This window comes from Erythranthe guttata, chromosome 13, assembly GCF_056151865.1.
Source record: "Erythranthe guttata isolate IM_541 chromosome 13, IM_541, whole genome shotgun sequence".
In the NCBI taxonomy this organism is placed as follows: domain Eukaryota; kingdom Viridiplantae; phylum Streptophyta; class Magnoliopsida; order Lamiales; family Phrymaceae; genus Erythranthe; species Erythranthe guttata.
The window spans coordinates 15,348,869-15,372,173 of NC_142545.1; the positions used below are offsets into that span (position 1 = coordinate 15,348,869).

The 23,305-nt window shown below is 38.6% G+C and overlaps 3 protein-coding genes across 6 annotated transcripts; all 3 read left to right on the plus strand.

Moving 5' to 3' along the window:
- Positions 1-5,640: 5,640 nt before the first annotated feature.
- On the plus strand, positions 5,641-7,353 carry LOC148766016 (uncharacterized). The gene has a single exon (XM_088812085.1). It carries the CDS (start codon positions 5,793-5,795, stop codon positions 7,038-7,040), a length of 1,248 nt encoding a protein of 415 aa, XP_088668211.1. The 5' UTR covers positions 5,641-5,792; the 3' UTR covers positions 7,041-7,353.
- Positions 7,354-14,441: 7,088 nt separating this feature from the next.
- On the plus strand, positions 14,442-19,059 carry ETT (Transcriptional factor B3 family protein / auxin-responsive factor AUX/IAA-like protein). Of its 4 annotated transcripts, none has more exons than XM_088811608.1 (12): positions 14,442-14,843; positions 15,072-15,147; positions 15,330-15,644; positions 15,740-15,796; positions 16,256-16,435; positions 16,563-16,647; positions 16,755-16,845; positions 16,919-17,083; positions 17,521-17,640; positions 17,711-17,780; positions 17,909-18,074; positions 18,157-19,059. In XM_088811608.1, exons 3-12 carry the CDS (start codon positions 15,339-15,341, stop codon positions 18,834-18,836), a joined length of 1,920 nt encoding a protein of 639 aa, XP_088667734.1. In that variant the 5' UTR covers positions 14,442-14,843; positions 15,072-15,147; positions 15,330-15,338; the 3' UTR covers positions 18,837-19,059. The 4 variants fall into 4 exon arrangements, with proteins under 4 accessions (XP_088667734.1, XP_088667731.1, XP_088667733.1 ...); XM_088811605.1 differs by having other exon boundaries at positions 14,515-14,843; positions 17,705-17,780; XM_088811607.1 differs by having other exon boundaries at positions 14,706-14,823; positions 17,705-17,780.
- A 397-nt stretch (positions 19,060-19,456) lies between these two features.
- LOC105969214 (MLO-like protein 6) lies at positions 19,457-22,761 on the plus strand. The gene is made up of 14 exons (XM_088811609.1): positions 19,457-19,722; positions 19,817-19,874; positions 19,968-20,128; positions 20,505-20,621; positions 20,720-20,780; positions 20,876-20,964; positions 21,051-21,125; positions 21,212-21,300; positions 21,406-21,455; positions 21,549-21,589; positions 21,680-21,853; positions 21,945-21,980; positions 22,076-22,204; positions 22,284-22,761. Exons 1-14 carry the CDS (start codon positions 19,594-19,596, stop codon positions 22,590-22,592), a joined length of 1,518 nt encoding a protein of 505 aa, XP_088667735.1. The 5' UTR covers positions 19,457-19,593; the 3' UTR covers positions 22,593-22,761.
- The last annotated feature ends 544 nt before the right edge of the window (positions 22,762-23,305 follow it).

The following is a 23,305-nucleotide window of genomic DNA, read 5'->3' on the forward strand; positions in this document are numbered from 1 at the left end:
ATCCGAGATGATGGAACGCGGGATTCCGAAGCGGCACACGATGTTCTTCCATAGAAATTGGATGACTTCTTCTTCTCGGATGCGTGCCAAGGGTTCAGCCTCCACCCATTTGGTGAAGTAGTCCACTGCTACAATGAGGTATTTGCGTCCTCCTGTGGCGGACGGGAATGGTCCAACCAAATCCATCCCCCATTGGGCGAAAGGGATTGGGCTGTCAATTGGTTGCATTAACGCCGCTGGCATGTGAGTGATATTGGCATGCTCTTGGCAGGGCTTACACCTCCGGACTAACCTTTTCGCATCTTCATGCATCGTTGGCCAATAGTAGCCCTGCCTCAGTAGTTTGAGAGCTAAGGTTCTCCCGCTCAAGTGATTGCCGCAGATGCCTTCGTGTACTTCTCTAAGTACATAATCCGCCGTGGTTGGGTCGAGGCACTTAAGGTAGGGGAATGAGAACCCTCGTTTGTACAACTCTTCTCCCACTATGACGAATCGTGCGGCTCTCGTTTTTAACTTTCGTGCTTCGGCGGGATCCGTTGGAAGTTCTCCTTTTTTGAGATACTTCAGGATTGGAGTGAACCAGCATGGTTCATCCTCCTCGGTGTATTGTACTTCAGTGGGTGAAGTTATCTCCGGCTGAGGTGATGTGAGGAGCGTCACCTTCCGACTTCCGATGCTAGCCATGGAGCTTCCTAGTCTAGCTAACTTGTCAGCGTGGATATTGTTGGAGCGGGGTACTTGTATTATCTCGTAGCTCTCGAATTTGGATAGGAGAGTGTGTGCGAGAGCTAAATATTTCGCCATGGTGTCTTCTTTGGCCTCGTAAACTCCGAGTACTTGGTTAACGACGAGTTGAGAGTCGCTTTGGATTAGGAGCTTGCGCGCTCCAGCTGCTAGGGCGAGGCGGATTCCCGCTATCAGGGCCTCGTACTCAGCGACGTTGTTTGAGGCTGTGAATTCGAATCGTTGAGCATATTCGAACTCATCTCCATCAGGGTTCGTTAGGACGATACCCGCTCCCCCTCCTGTGGCAGTGGACGATCCATCGACGCTGACGGACCAAGTTGGAAGAGAGGTACTTTCTTCTACGGAGGTCATTTCAACTAGAAAATCTGCCAATACTTGCGCTTTGATAGCCGGGCGGGGTTTGAATTCGACCCCGTATTCGCTTAGCTCTATCGCCCATTTTGCTAATCGCCCGGATGTCTCAGGACTTCTTAGTATTTGCTTCAGAGGATAATTGGTGAGAACCACCACTTGATGCGACTGGAAGTAAGGTCGAAGCTTCCGAGCTGCGTTGATGAGGGCGAGAGCGAGTTTCTCCATGTTGGTGTAGCGTTGTTCGGCTCCTTGGAGGGCGCGACTTATGTAGTATATGGGTTGGTGGCCTTTTCCTCCATCTCGGATGAGGACTGCGCTGATGGCATTAGCTGAGGTAGCTAAGTACAGTAGGAGGGTGTCTCCTGGGTGAGGTTTTGTGAGTAGGGGTGGGGATGCTAGGTACGACTTTAGCTCTGTGAATGCCTTTTGACATGCCTCATCCCACTCAAATTTCTTTCCTCCCCTTAAGATTTTGAAGAAGGGTAGGGCCTTGTCCGCTGATCGAGAAATGAATCTATTCAAAGATGCCAAACAACCGTTAAGCTGTTGGACTTTTTTGATGGATGTTGGTGGAGGCATGGAGGTAATTGCTTCGATTTTTGCGGGATTAGCTTCGATTCCTCGCTGTGAAATCATGTATCCCAAAAATTTACCACCTCGAACTCCGAACGAGCATTTGAGGGGGTTGAGTTTCATTTTGTATTTTCGCAAGGTAGCGAAGCACTGATCCAGATCGGTTAGGTGATCTGAGGTTTTGACACTTTTGACGAGCATGTCGTCGATGTACACCTCCATATTTTTACCGATCTGATCTGCGAACATTGTGTTCACTAGACGTTGGTATGTGGCTCCTGCGTTTTTTAATCCAAAGGGCATGACTTGATAGCAGTAGATGCCTTGGTCAGTGATGAAACTAGCCCTCTCTTGATCCTCTGGCGCGAGTAAGATCTGGTTATATCCTTGGTATGCATCGAGGAAGCTGAGGAGCTCACACCCCGAGGTCGAATCGATGAGTTGATCGATTCTGGGTAGAGGAAATGGGTCCTTGGGACAAGCTTTGTTGAGGTCAGTGAAATCCACGCATAACCTCCACTTTCCCCCAGGTTTGGGAACGAGTACCACGTTCGACAACCATTCAGGATACTGAACTGGTCGTATATGACCCGCGTCTAGAAGTTTAGCCACTTCTGCCTTGATATGCTTGTTGCGTTCGGGTCCAAACGTTCGTTTCCTCTGTTTGACTGGCTTCATCCTCTTGTCGACGTTAAGCCGATGTAGGGCTACCTGAGGGGGAATGCCCGACAAATCTTGGGCTTTCCATGCGAACACATCTCCATTGTGTCGCAGGAAGTTGATTAGCTGCTGCTCCGTCTCAGGATCTAAATCAGATCCGATGCGCAGGAGTTTGGAATCATCTCCAGGTGTGAGCTCTATGAACTTAAGCTCTTCGACAGCCGCTAGCTTGATGCTATCGTCTGGTACACTGATGAGGATTTCTTTATTGTCCTCAATGATTGCATTGACCCACTTCCGTTTATCGGATTTTTGGGTATCGTCTCCCTTTCCGGGCGGTTTAGGCTTCTTTGAGGGTTCTCGTAGGGCCCTTGCATAGCATTCTCGAGCGAGACGTCTATCTCCAAGCACTTCTCCCATTCCATAGGGAGTAGGGAACTTCCACTTCTGATGGTAGGAGGAAGGTACTGACTTGAATGTGTGGATGGCTGGCCTCCCTAGAATGATGTTGTAGGGTGATGGCCTGTCGACGACGAGGAACTTGATTAGTTTCGTGATTCGACAGGGGTCTTCCCCTAAAGAGACAGGCAGCTCCACTTCTCCCATGGATAAGATGCCTTCTCCTGTGAATCCTTTCAGGGGTGTGGAGACGGGACTAAATCGGGCATTATCTATACCCAGCTGCTTAAAAGCGTGAAGGTACATGATGTCAGCCGAACTTCCACCGTCCACTAATATCTTCTTGACCAAGAAGTTGGCCACCGTTGTTGTTACGACCAATGCATCGACATGGTCTTCATCTGGACCTTCGAGGTCGGAGGAGTTGAAGACTATGCTATGATCAGGTCTTCGTATTTGATATATGCGTTCGGATGGAGAAGCGCGTTCTTGATTCATGCGCGCTGATCGAGCGAGTGTGCGTCTTGCATTCTGTGAATCGCCTCCCGCTGGTCCTCCGGAGATGAAGGAGATGATTCCCCGGGTAGGCTGGTTATCATTGTTATCTATGTCACGTCGGTGACCCCCATCTTCTCGTCTTTGTTGTTGATCTCGATTGTTATCTCGGCGTGGAGGATCATCACGGCGTTTATTTCGCAGATTATCGATGTATTCGCCTAAATGGCCCTGTTTGATCAGCCTCTCAATCGCCATTTTAAGTTGTGCACATTCCTCCGTAGTATGCCCTTTGTCTTTATGGAATCGACAATAGCGATCCGATTTTTCTCGCTTTGCATTAGGCTGCATAGGACGTGGAGGCTCCGCTAAACCTCTCTGTTCTATCACGTGAAGGATTTCAGTGAGGCGAGCGTTTAACGGAGTGAACCTATTGTAGGAAGAGGAGGGTTGGCTTGGAGGTGGAAGTGGTGGACGTCGGTCATCACGCCTCCTATTGTCCTGACGGTCATCTTCCCTTTTCCTTTTAGGGGGAGCGTGGGTGGAAGCTTCCTCTATCCTGACGTACTTTTCGGCTCGGTTTAACAACTCCTCTAGGTTGCCTGGTGGTCTTCCGGCAATAGATTCCTTGAATCTACCCGGTTTCAAGTTCTGTTGCATAATCCCTGAGAGCATGTCTTGCCCCACACTGGGGACTTCATGGACGGCTTCTACGAAACGTTTGATGTAGTTGCGGAGTGTTTCGTTGTCTCTCTGCACTACAGAGAAAAGATGAGCTGGGGTCTTGGCGTATTGTTTGTTGATGGCGAATTGGTTGGTGAATCGGGTCGACAACCGAGCGAAGGTGTCAATGGACCCTATGGGTAGGGAGTTGAACCAATTCATTGCCCTCTTGGAGAGAGTGGTGCGGAACATCTTGCACATCGCCGCATCCGTCGGGCCGTATAAATCCGCCATGGCACTGAATTTCTCAATATGTTCCTGTGGGTCGGTGGTCCCTTCAAATTGAGGTAACCCCGAGATCTTTACTCCTTGAGGTAATACCTCGTTGAGGATCTCTATGGTGAAGGGACTGCGTCTTGCTGGGAGAGGCATCCTCTCACCCATTTGATTATTTGGTTGGGAGAAAAGGTTTTGGCGAGACACTCGGCTGTTTACCTCGCCTTCTCCCTCATTAAAGAAAGGGATTCTTGGTGGCGATGCATTCCCCCGTAGGGGTGAGCGCCGACGTTGTTGTCTAGGCTGTGCTCCTCTGTGATTAGTAGATAGCTGCACTCGGGACCGTGGGTCCGACGTAGAGGAAGAGACGCTTATTTGATTCTGGATCGGCGGTGGGGCCACTGGTGGTGCTATAGGTGGAGCTTGTGCTGGTATCGCATTGGGAGCGTTTGCTCCCATCGTGGCGATATATTGAGTTACGGCCTCCGTGGCGGCGCGAGTAGAAGCTTCCGCTATCATACGTTGGAGTGCGTCCTCGGTTATCTGAACCGTTCGAGGAGCAGGGAGTGGTGGATCGGCGAGTGGTGGGTCCCGAGGGGGGATCACCTGAACCTCGCGAGGTGGATCTGCAGTACGTGGGGGAGCTGGCTCCGCGGCACGTGGAGGAAGTTGCTCCGCGGCGCGTGGAGGAGGTGGGATGCCAGATCCTCCACGGGCGGGGAGGTTATTAGCCGTGTCGTTTTCTCTCCGAGCTGATGCCTCAGGAGGATCTTGTTGGCTACGTGATCTGGTTTGCATCGTTCCCACAGACGGCGCCAAAATGATGATGCTAAAATATAGCTCACCTAGGGTGGTATAGAAAACGAGCTGGGAGAGCAAAGCTGATCAGTAGCTAGTCAATTCGATGTTCCTGAGGTCCCTACAAAATGAGCACACGTGAACTAAGCCGGGGGTTGATCCGGCGGAAACCCCTCCGACGCTCAAGTCAGATGTGCGGATCGTAGAGAGAGTAGAGAGAATAAAACTCGAGGTGAATTGTCCATAAAAAATGAGAACGTACCTTTACAAATGAATAATACTTCTATTTATATGTCGTTGATTGAGTTGGGCTTATTTTGTTGGGCCCAAGCCTTATTTTGAAGGTGCTTGGGCTTTCGTGTAATGGGCCCGAATACTTTCGTGTATTGGACATAATTGTTAAATGAATTGGGGCCCATTGGGTCGGCCCAATTAGGTATATCAATTTCATTTCCACAATTATAGGAAGAGAAACAAGAAAAAAAGAAGAAAAAAAAAAGAGAATCTTCATGCATGGTCATAATTATCCCATAATAAACCTTAAAAAGTGCTAAAAATGTTTGAACAACCACTAATTCAATTGACTGGATCAAACATTAAACAGCGAAAAACATGTGGATAACTCGTATCCTTAAAAAAACATTGTTCCTTTAAATAGACTTCAATCTTGCATAACCATTAGTTTCCATGTACTCTTTTCTCTCTTTCTCTCTCTAATTCTTTCTCTCTCTTATGATACATAGCATTATTCTTCCAACTAGTCAGGTTTTCGTCCCCCGCCCGGCCCGTCGGTCAAACTCATCGCGACACCTCGATGGCCCCCGATCATGACACGCCACGTTCTGTTTCTCATTGATATGTTCTGTTTCTTGTCTCTGATCACATTGCTCCTCTGCCGACTTTCGGAAGACGTTTTCGTTGCTTCTAGTGAATCGTGTTTTCCGACGGAAATGGCGGGGACGGTGTACTTGAAAACGAATCGGTTCGAGGTGAAGCTCGAAGCAATCACATTCAAGACGAAGGATTTCGAATCTCTATGCAAAATGGATTTTCTCTTCCCCGACGGGAAGGTGTGGGCCCGTAAGCCGATTGTCGGGCTCGATGTAATGTGCCACCCTCGTGATCCGTCTGTTATATTGCTGCTGTTGTGCTTTGGCGTTGGTTGTGTGATTCTTAGGTTCAAGGCTGGCGAAGCGTTGCCGGCTGGCATCCATAGATTCCTTGCGGACAAGAGGATTAACGTTGTCGGCTTCGGTATTCCCGAGAAGACCGACATTTTCCCATTTGAGGAATTGGGTTTGAGGAAGAGCGAAGTCGATATCGGTTATCTAGCTGCGAGAAGTCTAAAGGATTCTAAATATAAGAGATGGGAATTGGCTGAGTTGGCACAAAGAGTTCTTGGAATCAAGAAAATGATCGGTTTAACGGAGGCTTCGTCTTTTGAGAGGCACGAGCAGATAAAGTGCGCGATCTGCCAGCTTTTCGTCACCACCGTGATCGCGATGGGATTGTTGGGCGAAGCCAACGAGAAGAAGCAGCAGCCGCAAACGGATTACTCGTCGAAGAAAAGCTCGTTTCTCAAGAATTTGAATTCCCTCCAACTTCTAGCCGAGGGGTGGTTCAAAGTGCCGAAAGGTAAGAAGAATAACAAGAAACAACAACCGGGAAAAGACAACAACGTTCTCGTCAACGTCGAATGCAACGAGGGCCCTTTCGTTGATTTTCTCGCGAATGCCAAGATTCCGGAGGGGGATTATACCCCGGAGGATTACTCGCCACCTTCGGTTAGGACAAGGACGAAAAAGTACGCTTCGTGTAACGATCTCATCGACGTGGAATGTAGCAAGGGCGAAACGGGGAATTCGAGCGACGATTCCTCCAACGGGAAAAAGCCTATAAAGGGGATACTAAAGTGCCCGTCGACAACTTTGCTGAGGTGGAACTCGTTCCCGTCGAACGAAGAAACTCCTCCCTCTCCGTCAACACCGACGCCGAGCGACGAAATGTGTGGGGCCAGGGGATCGCTGAAACGAGCCAACTCGAAAGGGTGCAACGTCAGCTTTAAGTTTCATTAGCATTTTAATTAAAAAATTGGTTAGGTAAATATTAGCAAAATGATTGTTTATATATATATACATATATGTGTGTTTGTTTGTCTAGATATAGTTGTTGCTATGTGGAACTGCTAATTTCCATTAAGCTTTTAATTTGCTTCCCTTTGTACCGTTTGTGTGTGTGTTTGTGTGTGTGTTTATGTTCTTGGGGGAGGGGGGTGTGAAGGGGATTAATTAATTAATATGGGAGCTGTGCTGTACATAGAAATATATTTGTGTAGGTGTGTCATGATAAATAAACACTTGTGAAAAAATATATTAAATTTTTTTCTCATTTTTTCTTGATTTTTTCTTATGTTATTAATGTTTCTTGTGATTAGGGCTGTTTATTCGGTAATAGTGTATCGAAATTTCAGTACTTCAAAAACTTGTTATGTTTACTGTACCGGATTATTCGGTTTGGTGCGATTTTTTACCAAATTAATTCGTTTTTTTATGTTCGTTACTTGTATAATCGAAATTAGATTTTATATTTTTTTTAAATGTAAACAAATGTAAATTTTTAAATTTAAGTAAATTAATTCTTGAATCGATATTCAAATTTCATTAATCGGCCCTAATAACACAAAATGGTTATAGAGGCTAATTTGTAAATATTGAAAAAGTTATCAATCTAGAAATATTTTATAGTTTGTTAATTATAAACTTAAAAGAATTTAAAATAAAAGAAACAAAAATATTTGTTCATTATTTCAGTATTCGGTACGGTTCGGTATACCGAGCATCAACACTGTATACCGTATCGAATACAAGAATTCCAAACAATATTTAGAGAATATCTAATTGAATTTTCGGTCCGGTATTTGACACGTACTTAACTTTCGGCTCGATTTTGTTCGGTCCGGTTCGATCAATTTACCGGCACCCCTACTTATAATAAACAATCGGGCCATTTCAATACCGATATTATTTTGGAGACAAAATTTAATCCAACAAGGTCCCATAACGAGAAGCCCATTACGTAATTGATTTATATTTTAAAGCCCAATATTAAAATGGGCCCCATTGTTTGTGGTCCATTTCAACTTCGGTCACTAATTCAATAAAAATGCAATCTTTCACCATTTTATATGGCCCAAACTACCTGAAAATTGAAATAAATAAATAAATAGATTAATGATAAATATATTTATCAAAAATAAAAAGTACAAAGTAAGTAGCATCAGCTACTCTATAGTTGTGGTCAATGGGTCTTCCTTCAGATCAGATTTATTTTCCTACTGAATGCTGCAACTCTGACATATTCATTTATAATTATTATTTATTTATTTTTTATTTTCTTTTTTGGATAAAATGCATCAAAGTATCCGACAGTTCACTTGTTTACCCACGTAAGTTAATTTAAATCCAACAAGTGGTGTTTCGGAATTTTACATAAGATTCTGCTCAATTATCAAAATTGCCCTTTTAAGTACTCCTAATGAATTTCTTTGTCACCCTAAAATATTTACCAAATTATTTTCATTTGCACTTTTCCTTATTTATTTATATTCCCAAAGATTTCTTTATTTTATCTTAACATGTAACGTGCAATTAACATTATCCTTGTTTCATAAAATTGTCTCTCCTTTTTTTGGGGAAGTTTGGACTGTAATAGTGTTGTTTGAAAAAAATATATACAATAAATATAAATAAATAAAAATTATTCCAAAATTAATAAAAATAAATAATTAATAGACATGATTTCTGAAGAAAAAAAAATGTGGGATGGGCTATACAACAATAAATTAACTATTTGGTGGTTGAGTTTGAAATCTAGAAGAATAGCTATTTTAGTATTTATTTCTCATTTAATTTTACTGTCTTTCTTGTCATATTTATTACAATTAATAATTGTGGACCTTTTTCTTTTACACTGAACTACGTCAGTTTCTCTTTCTTTTTTTCTTACCAATTACTATAGTACCTATCTATTTAAAAGCTTCCACTTCGGAAGTGATTAGTTAAAAAAGCAGTTTTAATGAATGGTCTGTATATTTATTTATTTATTTATTTATGGTATTTGTTGTTTGAGTCTTGATGCATAAAATGGTGGTACATTTGTGATATGCCTAATTGGGCCAACCCAATGGGCCTACAATTTCTTTACCTACTGGGCTACGAGTCCAATATCGAAGACTAATATCACCGAGGCCCAAACACCTTCAAGTAAGGCTTGGGCCCAACAAAGCAAACCCAACCCAATAAATGACATATAAATAGAGGTTTTCCTCATTTTATTAAGGTACGTCCTATTAACTGAGCAATACTACAATACGTATTCTCTGGACTATTTCTACTATCAGCACGTCTGACTTGAGCGTCGGAGGGGTTTCCGCCGGATCAACCCCCGGCTTAGCTCATGTGTTCTATGATCGCAGGTACCTCAGGATCATCAAGTTGTCAAGCTACTGATCTGCTTTGCTCTCCCAGTTCATTTTCTACACCACCCTAGGTGTGCTATACTTTAGCATCATCAATTTGAAATCTGCATGGAGTTGTACGTTGTGATCAAATCCGTGCAAACCATGGTAAATGCTGTGGGCATGCAATGAACAGTGACCGTTGGTTTTTTCTTAAGATTGGTAAATCATGACCGTACGATCTCCGCTTAGATCGAGGTGCTGAATTCACCCCCCGCTTTTCAGTTAGCCGACACACCCCCTCTCTGTTTAGAAAATGACCGCTCTAGTTCCTTTTGGCAACTTTCTCTCATGCTTATTAAATTATATTATTTTTTATTGGGAAATTCAATCTTTCTTCATTTATTAATTAATTAATTATTATATTGTTGTACTTACATATTTTTTTTCTTGCGAGTCAAATCAATTAAATTTGAAGTCCAGTTTTTACTAAAAAAGAAAATTAAAAGGGTTAAAATATGTATATACATATAGTAAATGGAGGAGCGTGGAGTTGACGCGATAAAGGTGGGGTGAAGGGGTGAGAGTGGGGGGAAACAGTGGTGGCAGAGAGAAATGGGTTCAGTGAAAGCCCGCGAAAAAGTCGAGGGGCTCTGCTGCAAAAGCTAAAAAAGCCAAACCCTTTATCATAAGTCCTTGTCTTTCTGCCTTTCCTTACCATTTTCTCTTTACCTGCCAACTTGGTTCCTTTTAATTCCATTTCTTTTCCTTTTTTTTATGAGATTAAATTCTCATATTTAATATAAATCGGATTCCACTAATTTTTTTATATGTGCTACTTTTAAGTCTAACTCTTAATAAATCATACTATTATAATTAGGGTTACAGGGGTTACGAGTTCTGCTGGGGTTTTTTTTTTCCTAATTATTAGAATACTAATTATATTTTAAGTGAAATTACCACGTGTCAATGATCCTATGATATCCGATTTTCTTATTAAAACAGATCATCCGGTCTAAATTTGCACTCTTTTTTTATATTTATAAATATATACTTATTTGATTTCTTTATATCTGTTGCATGAAATTGAATAAATAGCATTTTGTAATATGGCATTTGCTAGAGGATCTAATAATAAAGAGTTCATTATGGCCGAAAGAGTTCATTATGATCTTGCAGTGGTCATTGACTGTGGTCAAAGACATGATTATTTGGTGGTTAAAGTAATTAAGTAAAGTTCATATTAAACCATGATGATTAGTCATAAGTGAAACAAAATGAGTACACGTGGATGTAATTTGCGGCTGCACACTTTCTTTCTTAATAATTACTCATTCTAATTAGTAATTTCTACCAACGTAAATAGATGTGGGGAAAAAAGGTATATTTATTGAATATAATATATACACACAAATACACGATACATGTATTGATGTATATATCTATGGCTAGCCATCGGCCCACCTGAGATGAATTTGGGTAAACTCAAATTCACATTTCATCGGGTCTTATTACTATCGCTCAAGATCACATTGGGCCTCAATAATATAGACTCTAACTCGATTTATGTCTTTTTCGAGGTTTGAGTTTATATCGGGCCTCATTACCTATATAATTGTAATTAGGATAATTTTTGTTACGAAAAATATGTGATAAACGATTTTTGCAGATATTGGAAGAACTTAGAATAAGACTGAAAAGGGGAAAAAAATTAGTATCTCTTATTATTCGAAACGATTTATATTTTCAAATATCAGTGATAAATTTCAGTAATTGGATTTGGATTTATATATTGTGTTTGATTCCTATCTTACACACATATTGAAACATCCACCACTTAATTCATTTTATTTTTTACTTTACTTTTTTTTAAATAAAGTAAGTTTATACAATTGCAATTTGTATGTTAAACGGTATTATTAAAATAATAAATATATTATATATTTTATTATTAATTTAATCGGCCGGACTTTATTCAAGTGAGCCATGGTAAAATTAAACTCAGTCCAATTACCAAAAAATATGTTCGGCTCAAATATAATCGGCGGAGCAATTGGGCTTCGGTTATGCCTGACTCAATTGTAGTCTTATAAGTTATAAATATGATATATGTTTGTGACTTTGTGTCATATTTGGTTTATAAATTTTACAAAATAAAATTGAATTTTTTAACATAGATTATTTCTTTTACTCAAAAAAAGTCAAGGTCCAAAACAATATTCAACAAACATTAGCGAAATTTTATTTCAAGAAACAATAATTGACAAATATTCCAATAAATCGCACATTTATCGGAGACAAATATGCTGTCATTTTGCATAATTTAATTTCCTTTTTAAAGTAAGAATATTCTTCTGCACAGTAACACCTCAATTTGAAAATAAAATTACCAGTTGTGGGTAAATGGCAAAAGGGATAATATAGAAGGGTTATTTCCCAATTTTGTTTATTTTACACGAAACCTTTTTCATTGTTTTACTTTTAGAAATCCGAAAATTTTATTTACTACATAACTATTTATTAAAAAAGTCCATATGGGATTAAATACATATATTATGTAGTAAATACATAATAGTTTAATGAAATACATATAAATTAATTATGATTAAATTGATAAATTTATATTCATTAATTTATTAAACCCAATTAAGAATTTTTTTTTATTCTTATTATTTTAATGAAACTGATGCGTGATCAAAGCGCGTGTATGTCAATGCTTTGCTTTCGTGTGGTCCGTGAGTACCATCACTTTTTAGATTTTTGTAGACACTTTTTATTTTATTTAATTTGTTTTCATATTTTTGGGTAATTCCTATTTAAACGAAATAAATAGATCCAATCATACAGTCTTGTTAAAAAACAATTAAACTATTAAGGTGGTGTTTGCAAATGCTTTTTGAAAGTGATTATGCGGTTTTTTTTGCTCATAATTTGTTTTTAGGTGTTTGCAAAATCAACTTTTGCTTTCGCTTCTTTTAAAATAATCTGCTTTAAGCTATTTTTTTAAAAGCACCCATAACCCTGCTTTTTCAATTTTAGTTCATTTTTCGAAATATTTGCAAACACCCCCAACTTTTAGAAATAAACACTTAAGACTAACTTAAATCACAATCACTAACTTCTGCTTTTAAATAATCATTTGCAAACACCACCTAAATGGTATTTATGTAGTTGGTAGTTAATATTTTATTAGTTTTATTTATTAATTTATTTTTCTACTCAAACTTAGTAGAACAATTTCATATATGAATAAAGTGATAATTGATGTGATTAAATAACCATCCCTAATTATCTGATGTATTTAATTGGGTGTAGCCTAAAAAAAACCTAATTAAATGAACAATTCTCTAATGCATTTTTTACTCAAATATATTTAATCACATAGCAATATTTTCTCCACTAATTGTTTAATTTATGTATTGAATTAAATTAAATAAATTATTTCCCATTTAACAAAACTTGTAGGGGGCGAGTTAGCGAAACACGTCGAAGAGGCGCGTGATGAAAGAGAGTTATCCCAAACAAGATAAAAGCATAGGTCGAGTCATTATCAGTTGGGTCTTTGTGTAGTAACCCGTTTTGTCCGGGTTACAATCGTAGGCGTACCAGACCTATATGTAATAGCCCCCATAGCCCCTCTGTTGGGTGCCATGCAATTGAATGGCTATGATTGCGACCTGCCCCCCCCTTGCATTATTTTTTTACACTTTTGTCCATGCTCTTCGATCCAAATTACAATTTCGCCCCTTATCTTCATAAATTAATCTACTTAATCCTTTTTTCTTAAGTACTAGTGATTAGTGGTTAATACACTCTTGTTATGCAGGTGACCATCTTTTCAGCTATTCTTTTCCACCTTTTCAGAATTCCTTTTCCGGGCTCCTTTTAAAATTCTTGTTGATAATTGTTCCTTTTTTTAATTGCACTATTTACCTAATTCGGCTAATAATCACGGTTTATGAAATACTATAACCGATGAATATACCGCTTTATTTTGGACCATAGATACAATTTAAGAGATCATATTTAAATAATAAAAATATGGCACGTGCAATGCAGCATCACTTAATAAGTGAAACTAAGAGTTCATTTCTTTTATGTTTACAATTATACCAAAATAATTATTTCAATAAATCAAATACCAAATAAGGCAATTTTTTTAATTAATTATGAGTTATATTACTAATTGATTGTAGTATCATTTACTAATAATTAGATAGGAATGCCATGATAGGTCACGCGGTACACGAGCAAAGATGCTATAATCTTGTACAATTAAATTAAATGGATTGACCCATTAACTTATTTGTAGATGTGTTGTGTTTTGGGCTTTATTTGATGACCGACATGAAAGAAATAAATATATCACTTATAAAAAAATGCCTTGTGAAAATTATTTCCGATTGCTAATCTACATATATTTTTTAATAAAAAATCACATATTTTTTTTTCATTAGTTAAATTGTTGAGAGGATTTCATATCAATGATTGCATCAAATTCATGATATTAAATAGCAATCTAAATTTGCTGATTTCTATGCATGTTACTCATAAATAATATCATCTCATGTGCCGAATTTAATTGCAACCCCCCAAAAAAAAAAAAACATACAAGGTAAGGGGGAAAAAACAACAACTTTTGGACCATCTTTCACTACTTAAAATAGGGACTATCCACACACTCCACTTTATCACCCAACCAATGAAGATAAACATCACTTGTGGGCTTTCTTTTACCTTTACCAATAACCTCATGGGGGAAAAAGGCAAAAAAGAAAAAATACATGTGCCCATCTGTAAATTGTGCAGACAAAGTGGTTAGCAAATCGAATTAACTCCAATTAGCCGCTACGTTCAAATAAAATAAAAATAAAAAAATAAAAAATTCTATGTATGCATAGATTTATTAGTAGTTAAATTTGTGCTTATAACTATTTTTTATTTAATTAATTAGAGCGAAGAAAAGAAAAATAAAAAAGGAAAGTGAATTAAATAAGGCAAAGGGACACGAGGGAGATTTGTTGAAGTGGAAGGGGACAGAATAGACATCCCCCGAAAATAAAGGGGGTTTTGTACGCAGACCCCTTCTCTTTATTTTTCTATTAGTCATGCCCTTTTCATAACCCACCACGCCCCCTACCCCCTACCCCCACCCCAACCCTCCACCCCCCTCAACTAACTCCCAAAAATCACACACAATCACACAGTGCTACAGTCCAATCAATACTTACAATTGTATGTATCTATAGCTCCATCCACCCACACACACATAAAATCTAATAAATAATTTCACACACACACACACACTCCTCTGCCACACACATACATCACAGAAGTAGCTGTTTCCTCCGCGCAGCAGTTGCAGCGCTGCCCCTCGCAGCTGCTGCTTCTGCCACTTGCAGGCGGGCCTCTTATATATATTGTATGTGTATGTATATATACCGTATATATATGTATAAATAAAAATTGAAATAAACACATACTTTTGTGGCTATAATTGTGATTAATTAAAGTGTTTAAGTTTAGTTAATAACTGAAGAGATATATACATTATACATATATCTATAGCTTTGTGGAATAGGCATTTTTGTACATGTATTAATAGAACTTAAATACTGGGGGAGTAAATAAAGTCTGATTTGATGTACAGAGAAGGAAAGAGAAAAGCAAATCCATTTTCTAGTGAGAGAAAGCTTAATGCTATGCAGCGGTGCTGAGTTTAAAAGGTGCGCCCCCCTTTTCTCTCTCTCTCTCTCTCAATCTCAGGTGCAACCACACACTACTTCCCCTATATGCTTGTTATAGAAAGTAGACGACACTCGCTGCAGCTGATAATTATTATTATTATTATTATCTGATCCGGTCTAATTTTCTGTGTGTTGTTTTTTTTGGGGGTGGGGCTGCTTAGGGTTTGAATATGATGTGCGGGTTAATCGATTTGAATACCGTGGACATTAATGAAGACGAGACGGCGTCGCCGTCTGGTTCTCCGACGTCGTCGGCGGCCTCCGGGAACTTTGAATTTTCCGTTCCGCCGTCGTCCGCCGCCGTATGTATGGAGCTGTGGCACGCATGTGCGGGGCCGTTGATTTCCCTGCCTAAGAAAGGAAGTGCCGTCGTTTACTTTCCTCAGGGACATCTCGAACAACTCCGGGAGCACACCGCCGTTGCTTATGATCTCCCCCCGCACGTGTTTTGTCGTGTTGTTGATGTTAAACTCCATGTAATTGTGCAGTTTTTGCCTCTACTTTGATGTTCAATTGTTTAATTATTTGTCGTCAATTTTTAATTAATAAACGCTGAGAGTTTATTCCGCAGGCCGACGCTGCTAGTGATGAGGTATACGCGCAAGTTTCGCTAGTCCCAGATCAGCAGGTACGGCTTAATCTCTTTACATTTGGATAAACTTCGAATTCTGTAAGGTTTCCCTTCTTTTGATCTCAGCAAATATCATTCTTGCACTAATTCATTGGATAAATAAGGTTATTTCGTCAAACGTGAGTGCTAATTTCTTGCCAAATTTGGCAGCTCTTTCTTTTGATATCTTAAAAGGGTAAATTTTCCTAATGTGGCAGCGTGTCGTGTTTGTAGATCTTGCAGGATGAATGTCTTTCTTCTTTGATATACAATTTGATGTTAAGTTTGTAATGATTCTGCCCAAATTCAACTGTTACATATGGAAACAGTTAAATTTAGCATCCCTTTCTATTCTTAGGAATTAGTTTAATGCTATTCTACAAATATGATGCTGTGTTTTTCAAGAAAAAAAATATTCCTCAATTCCTTAGTTTTCCGATTGTATTGAATGTGCCAGTATAAATTCATTTCTGGCAGATTGAGCAAAACTGGAGGGAAGGCATGATCGAAACTGAGGTTGAAGATGAAGATCCTGAAGGCATGGGAAAGTCGATGACTCCCCACATGTTCTGTAAAACTCTGACTGCTTCTGATACTAGTACTCACGGTGGCTTCTCTGTTCCTCGTCGTGCTGCTGAAGATTGCTTTCCTCCCCTGGTAATTTTAATCTTGAAAAACCACTTTATTTTTTCTTTTAAATATCACAATGTCTATATGCCACAAATCAATTTGCTTATGTTTCTTGGTTGACTGCAATCATTGGGTTGTTGTACTCTGTTTCCAGGATTATAAGCAACAAAGACCTTCGCAGGAGCTTGTTGCCAAGGATTTACACGGAGTCGAGTGGAAATTTCGGCATATCTACAGAGGTTAAAATTAAATACTTATTTTGGTGATACTGCTATAGAAGCGTATGTTGTTGTTTGGGTAAATCTATCCTCTAGTAAAACTCAATTCTATTTTTTTCCTGGTGCAGGTCAGCCTCGAAGGCATTTGTTGACTACTGGATGGAGTGCTTTTGTCAATAAGAAGAAGCTGGTGTCTGGAGATGCTGTACTATTTCTAAGGTTGAAGCACTATAAATTAATTGAAAACTTTAGTTAAAATTGCCGGATACTTACGTCTCGTAATATGTTACAGAGGTGGTGATGGAGAACTGAGGCTTGGAATTCGTAGAGCTGCGCAAGTTAAAAGTAATGCTACCATCCTCCATCCTAACAGCAATCACTTCAATGCTAGCAGCGTTGTTGCTGTTGTGAATTCCATTTCCATGCGAAGTACTTTCAACATTTGCTATAATCCAAGGTACCTTTATTTTCTGCATATTTGTTTTCTAGCTTCAATTATACGAGCCTTTTACATAATGAGTTTTATTGTGAAGATCGATGCTATGTGATAAATTAGTCTAAGATGTCATTGTTCTCCGTTTTCGTTTAATCACAAGTAATGAACTTAGTTTGGACAAACACGGGTGCCGTATGTATGGGTACTACAATCATGTATTTGCTAAGCACCATTTCTGTTATCCACTGTCATTTTGGCGCCAGCCTAATTTTTGCATTGTCTACTATCATAGATCTACTTTTGGGTGCTTGTTATGCTATTTTACTCATCTTAATTTTACTTTTCCGTTAATACTTAATTGTCATTGTTTTTTCTCTATGAGTTGATGTACATGTTTGAGTTCTCGTGACTTCTTTTGCCAGTTGAGGATACCTCTGAACTTTGAGTATGTTATGCAGGGCCCATTCCTCCGAGATTATTGTACCTTATCATAAGTTTTCCAAGAGCCTCACGCATTCGTTTTCCTGTGGAATGAGGTTTAAAATCCGTTTTGAAACAGAAGATTCTTCTGAACGAAGGTTGGTGTATTAATAATTTAATCATATATATTCTATATCGGGAGAAGTAATTTTAATTTGGCAGGTGCAGTGGCCTCATTATTGGGGTTAGTGAAGTGGATCCTGCAAGATGGCCTGGTTCTAAATGGAAGTGTTTACTGGTATGTAGGTTCTCAATTTTGGCTTGACAATTTCTTACCACATTGGTTTTCATGCTTAGAGTGTTTGTTTTCTCTACATTTTTAAGTTTTCAATAATAATATGGATACATTTCAAATGTCGTATGCAGGTTCGATGGGATGACATGGATGTCAATCGCCTTAATAGGGTTTCCCCTTGGGAGATCGAGCTGTCTGGTTCAGTCTCCGGATCCAACAGCTTTGTCTTACCTGGCAACAAGAGGGGTCGGGTCGGCTTTCCGCATTCTGCAAAACCAGATCTTCCAGTTTCGAGAGGTGCTTGCTTTTTCCTTTTCTTTTGTCCTATGAATTAATTTTGTCTCTCTAAACGTTAGTGATCGGTCCTTGTTTATTACAGATGGGAACGAAGTTTCAGACTTTGGTGAGCCGCTAAGGTTCCAAAAGGTCTTGCAAGGTCAAGAAGTATTTGCTTTCAGAACTCCATACGCCGGATCGGAAGCTTCCAGGCACCACCAATCCGATATGCGGTGCTACCCTGGTCTCAGCATGAGGCATCTTCATCCAGATTCCTTCGACACAAGTGTCTTAGGTGAATCCTTTCAATTCCAGAACAAGGTCTTGCAAGGTCAAGAAACCATATCCCTATATGGAAGGGGCCCGGGCCCACAAGCTAACCACCATCCACCCCAGGTAGATAACAATGCTGCTAATATAATCAACGGAGTCCAGGTGTCGAACCATGGTAATAGCTGGTCAACTCTCCCCCAAGTCTTCAACTCTAATCCTCACCGTCCATCGCCTTTTCAATTCACACCATCAGCGAATCATGGCAATCATGGAATGGGACCCACCGGGGGCTCGGAAGTGGCTTTTCCACATAGGCCCGTTCCGACTCAGCAATTCTTTAGAGACAATGAGAATTTCGTTTCGATGTGTAAGAATAGTTGCAGGCTCTTTGGATTTCCGCTGACCGAGGGGAAAATTACGACAATGGGTATTGGGGAAAATGCAACCGCATCGTCTGGTTCTGCTTCCGCGTACGGTGTAAGAGACCGGCTTCTTGATATAGCACTGTAAGACTTTGGTTTTTAATGGAGAAGATGTGCATTGGTGCTTGTTGAACAATGGCTGTTGATTCTGTATCTCCCATGTTATTTTATTTGTTTAATTAATGACTATGTTTGAACACCAGAATATGTATGTACTATATTTTGTAACTGTGATTTTGTATCTCTGTTGGATAAGTCAACCCGGTTTGTTTAATTTGAAATCAGCTAATAATATTGCTAATTACACGCTTTTTTCATGGTTTATAGTAGTAAATTTAGGAGGCTAATGAATATTACTAAATGCTAATTATCTAGTATATATATTGTTGACAATACGCTTGCTAATTAGAGTTTCTAGAAAGCCGCTGTCCATTCTCGAACACGTGTAAGAATCCAATTGGCTGTTCTCATACCAGCGTTTGCCTCACCTCACGCGCTCTTGAGCAATCACTGGGTCGGCGTTAACAGCAGTGGCCCAACATCTTTTACTTTGGATTTGCTAAAACGATCCAATACTTTGTCGTTTTAGATACACGTCATCGCCTCCGTCGCCAAGTGGGTCCCGGCTGGAGATGGCGCACAAAATTCAAACGCTACACACGTTTGACTAACCTGCGCCATTTTTATATTACCGCACTGCTGATTTCATATCAACCCATGTTCTTTTTGTTGCTCTCTACTAAATATTTCTCTGTTTGTCTTGTGCACGAAAAAATTAATAAAAAAATATTTGTAACCAACAGAATCCATACAGTACCGTCAATAACCAGCATCGGCGGTGCTGAATGGCCGGCGAAAGCGGCGGGGAAAGCGCGACGCTCGAAACAACGCCGACGTGGGCGGTGGCAACTGTTTGCTTCGTTCTGATCGCAGTTTCAATTCTTATCGAACACGGCCTTCATCTCTTAGCCAAGGTTATCATCATCATTATTATTATTATTATTATTTCTTCACGCCTTTTAATTTGCAATTAATTTTAGTTTGATAATTTTGGTGTTTTGAGTGCAGTATTTGGGGAAGAAGAGGAGGAAATCCCTCCTTCAAGCTCTTAACAGGATCAAATCAGGTGAGCATTTTTGCCCTAGGTTTATTTTCCGTACTTCCGCTATGTGGTTTAAATTTCATAAATTTTTTATTTTATTTAAAAAAAAACGTGCAGATTTAATGCTTTTGGGGTTTATCTCGTTGCTACTGACCGTGTGCGAGAAGCAAATTTCAGAGATATGTATAGCAGAGGATGTAGCTGAATCTTTTCTTCCTTGCCAGAGCATCACAAGTCACGACGAAGAAGACGAAGTAGAATCCAAATGTCTAGAAAAGGTAAATTACTAGCTGGTAATTCCGATCTGCTTTATTTTAATTTATTTATTATAATTTTAATTTATTTTTGGATTGTATGTATATAAATTGTTTAAGCTGAAAATGACCTCGATAAATTAATAACCTCGATTAAATAATAGTTTATCTCGGTCCGGACTCGGTGAAAACATGATAAATTATAACTCGATAGTTTAATAATTCCGCTAAATTAATAGAATTTACTTAGTCCTCACTGTATTAAATATAGAGGTTTAACTGTCCTAGTAATTCCGATATGCTTTAATTTTAATTTATCTATTTTAATTATAATTTATTTTTGGATTATTATATATATATATATTGTTTAAGCGGAAAATGAAATTTGGGTTGAATACAGGGGAAGGTATCATTAATGTCAAGAGCTGGTGTTCAGCAGCTTCAGATGTTGATATTCTTTTTGGCTTTCTTCCACGTTTTGTCCAGTTTCCTCACTTTCAGTCTTGGGACCGCAAAGGTATTATTGTGCTCATCGTTTTTTCATAGGATCTTTTCTCTTGTTCACATTCGGCATTTTCGGACAACCTTTTTCCGTGTCTTTGTCGAAACTTCCAGATGAAGAGGTGGAAACATTGGGAAGCGGAAACAAGAACACTCGAATATCAATTTTCAAATGGTGAAGTTTTTTTTATTATTTTTATTTTTTAATTTTAAATGGCATACTTAGTTATTCTGTTTGTTTAATTCACTGCTTGCTTGTTGATTATATAGATCCTAGGAGGTTCCAGTTTATTCATCAAACGTCGTTTGGAAAACGGCATCTTAAATATTGGAGTAATTTTAGATTGCTACGCCTGCCGGTAAACTAATCACCTACGACAATTATTTTCTGATTGATATGTATTATTATGAGAAGTTGCATCTGATGTTTATGTTATTTTGCCAGGTTAATTTTCTCCGTCAGTTCTTCGGATCTGTTTACAAAGTAGACTATCTCACACTTCGACATGGATTCATCACGGTAAATTTTTCTTGTTTTTACTCGTAAATTTCGGAGGTTTTTGCCAAAATCAAATGTTAAAAGAACATAGTTAAAATCTTATTCAGGCCCATTTTTCCGAGGGAAGTGACTTTGACTTCCAAAAGTACATAATGAGAGCACTTGAGAAGGACTTCAAGGTGGTTGTAGGCATGCGGTAATTATACACAACGTTGCTAATTTATCAGCTGATACACACACATACACACATATTTTCACATAATTTCTGGAATATGTAACGCAATCGCATTTTGTTTTGCAGTCTTTGGATCTGGATCTTCTCGGTACTCTTCATATTCTTCAATGCATATGGTAAGAGTCAAATATAAATTAAACAGCGTTAGCAATTCCGAATCTGTAAAAAGTAGAGCTGTTGTATGAAATATCTTGCATTTCTCATTGCAGTGTTTCGCAACTATGTTTGGCTCCCCTTCATCCCGTTCTTGGTAAGAAATGAATATCAAATATCAAATATATTCTATTGCTAGAGAGTAATCTTATAAATGACAGAAGAAACTAATTAAATGTTGTTGCAGTTGCTACTTGTGGTTGGGACCAAGTTACAAGGTATTATTACCAAAATGTGCTTAGACAGCAGTGATAAATCCCATGTTATAAGAGGATCTATTCTTGTCAAACCAAGCGATCACTTCTTCTGGTTCGATCGGCCGAAATTTCTTCTCCACCTCATGCACTTCATCTCATTTCAGGTAAATAACTAATCAAATTGCGGATATATCTTTTTTTTTTTTACCAAGCAGACAATTCCAATCTAAACCCTACTTTTTTGGCGAAACGCAGAACTCGTTTCAAGTGGCGTTCTTCACATGGTCTTGGGTGAGTAGTCTATTAGTACAAAAATCATTCTCTACTTTCATCATTAATTAAATTAAGTTACATTACTCAGAACTTTTCAATCATTCTTGAAACAGTATAAATTCGGATTGAGGTCTTGCTTCCACCGGAAAACCGAAGACATCGTTATAAGACTAGCAATGGGAGTGGTGATTCCCATTTTATGCGGCTACGTCACTCTCCCCTTATACGCTTTAATCACTCAGGTAAAAAAAATAAAAAAAATGTTTCTCGTTCTTTCAAAAAAATTAAACTAAAAATTGCGAACTGTAACTTAATGATTAGATGGGAACATCAATGGGAAATTCTGTACTGCCCGAAGGAGTAATCGCGGGTTTAAAAAGATGGAGGGAGAAAGCTAGGAGAAATGTTGCTAGAAGGAACCAGAATTTCGCAGTACGTTCATTAGATGCATCGGTGGAATCATCTCCGTCGTTTAGTCTAAGTGTAGAAGCTTCTCCGTCTCTATATATAGATTATGTGCCTGATAATGACAATGAATTGGGTGAAATATTACCAGTTGAGGAAAATCTAGCAGAAATAAGGCATCACAAGTTTGGATCTTTTCAGGGTTTTGAGTTGAGCAGAGTATAAGTGTGTATTTTATTTATTTTTTATTTATTATTTTTTTGGATATTTATTAAGCTTGCTGTAGGGTGTATATTCTTAGAAATTATAATATAGGCAATATATCACATTCAATTTTGAGAGTTCTGTTATATTAAATTATTAATCGTACTATTTTGCTCAACATCTTATTTTACTATTTTATTATCATAACTTGAACTATTAATTTTTCCTAACATTTTTAGATTGAAATAGTTTGCTGGATAATATTGTGTACGTAAATATTTCTTATTAATACATGGAATGGAAGATAATTTAATAATTTAAAGGGTAAATGGCATTTTGCCCTCCAAACTATGGTGTATTTTGCACGTTATCCATTGGACTAAATATTTTTATAATTTTTTTCATGTATTAAAGGCACGACGCCCTAAATTTGCCGGTATTGTTCAATTTTCGATGGAATCGCACTCACATTAGATTTTTAAGGGTAGAATTGTCAATTCATATCAAACTAAACCATTCCCTCCATTTTTTAAACGGCATGCAGTTTGGAAATTATTAAACATATAGAGAAGGGTGCAACTGCAATATATCATCATATACTAAAAAAATTTAAAATTGTTAGTTGTCTTCCACAAAATATATTTGCCCATGTGCAAGAAATAAATGCAATATGTAAGAGGTTTATTTTCATGAGTTTTAATATTAAATATGTGCAAATAATTGTACCAAAAAGT

What these genes read in the sequence shown, in the direction of transcription:
- LOC148766016 (XM_088812085.1), top strand. Translation starts at nt 5,793, where the DNA reads ATGACACGCCACGTTCTGTTTCTCATTGATATGTTCTGTTTCTTGTCT.
- LOC105969214 (XM_088811609.1), top strand. Translation starts at nt 19,594, where the DNA reads ATGGCCGGCGAAAGCGGCGGGGAAAGCGCGACGCTCGAAACAACGCCG. An exon ending in TTAGATTGCTACGCCTGCCG is followed by an intron (nt 20,965 to 21,050) that starts GTAAACTAATCA and finishes TTATTTTGCCAG; the next exon opens with GTTAATTTTCTCCGTCAGTT. An exon ending in TGCACTTCATCTCATTTCAG is followed by an intron (nt 21,854 to 21,944) that starts GTAAATAACTAA and finishes GGCGAAACGCAG; the next exon opens with AACTCGTTTCAAGTGGCGTT.
- ETT (XM_088811605.1), top strand. Translation starts at nt 15,339, where the DNA reads ATGATGTGCGGGTTAATCGATTTGAATACCGTGGACATTAATGAAGAC. An exon ending in AAGATTGCTTTCCTCCCCTG is followed by an intron (nt 16,436 to 16,562) that starts GTAATTTTAATC and finishes CTCTGTTTCCAG; the next exon opens with GATTATAAGCAACAAAGACC. An exon ending in ATTTCGGCATATCTACAGAG is followed by an intron (nt 16,648 to 16,754) that starts GTTAAAATTAAA and finishes TTCCTGGTGCAG; the next exon opens with GTCAGCCTCGAAGGCATTTG.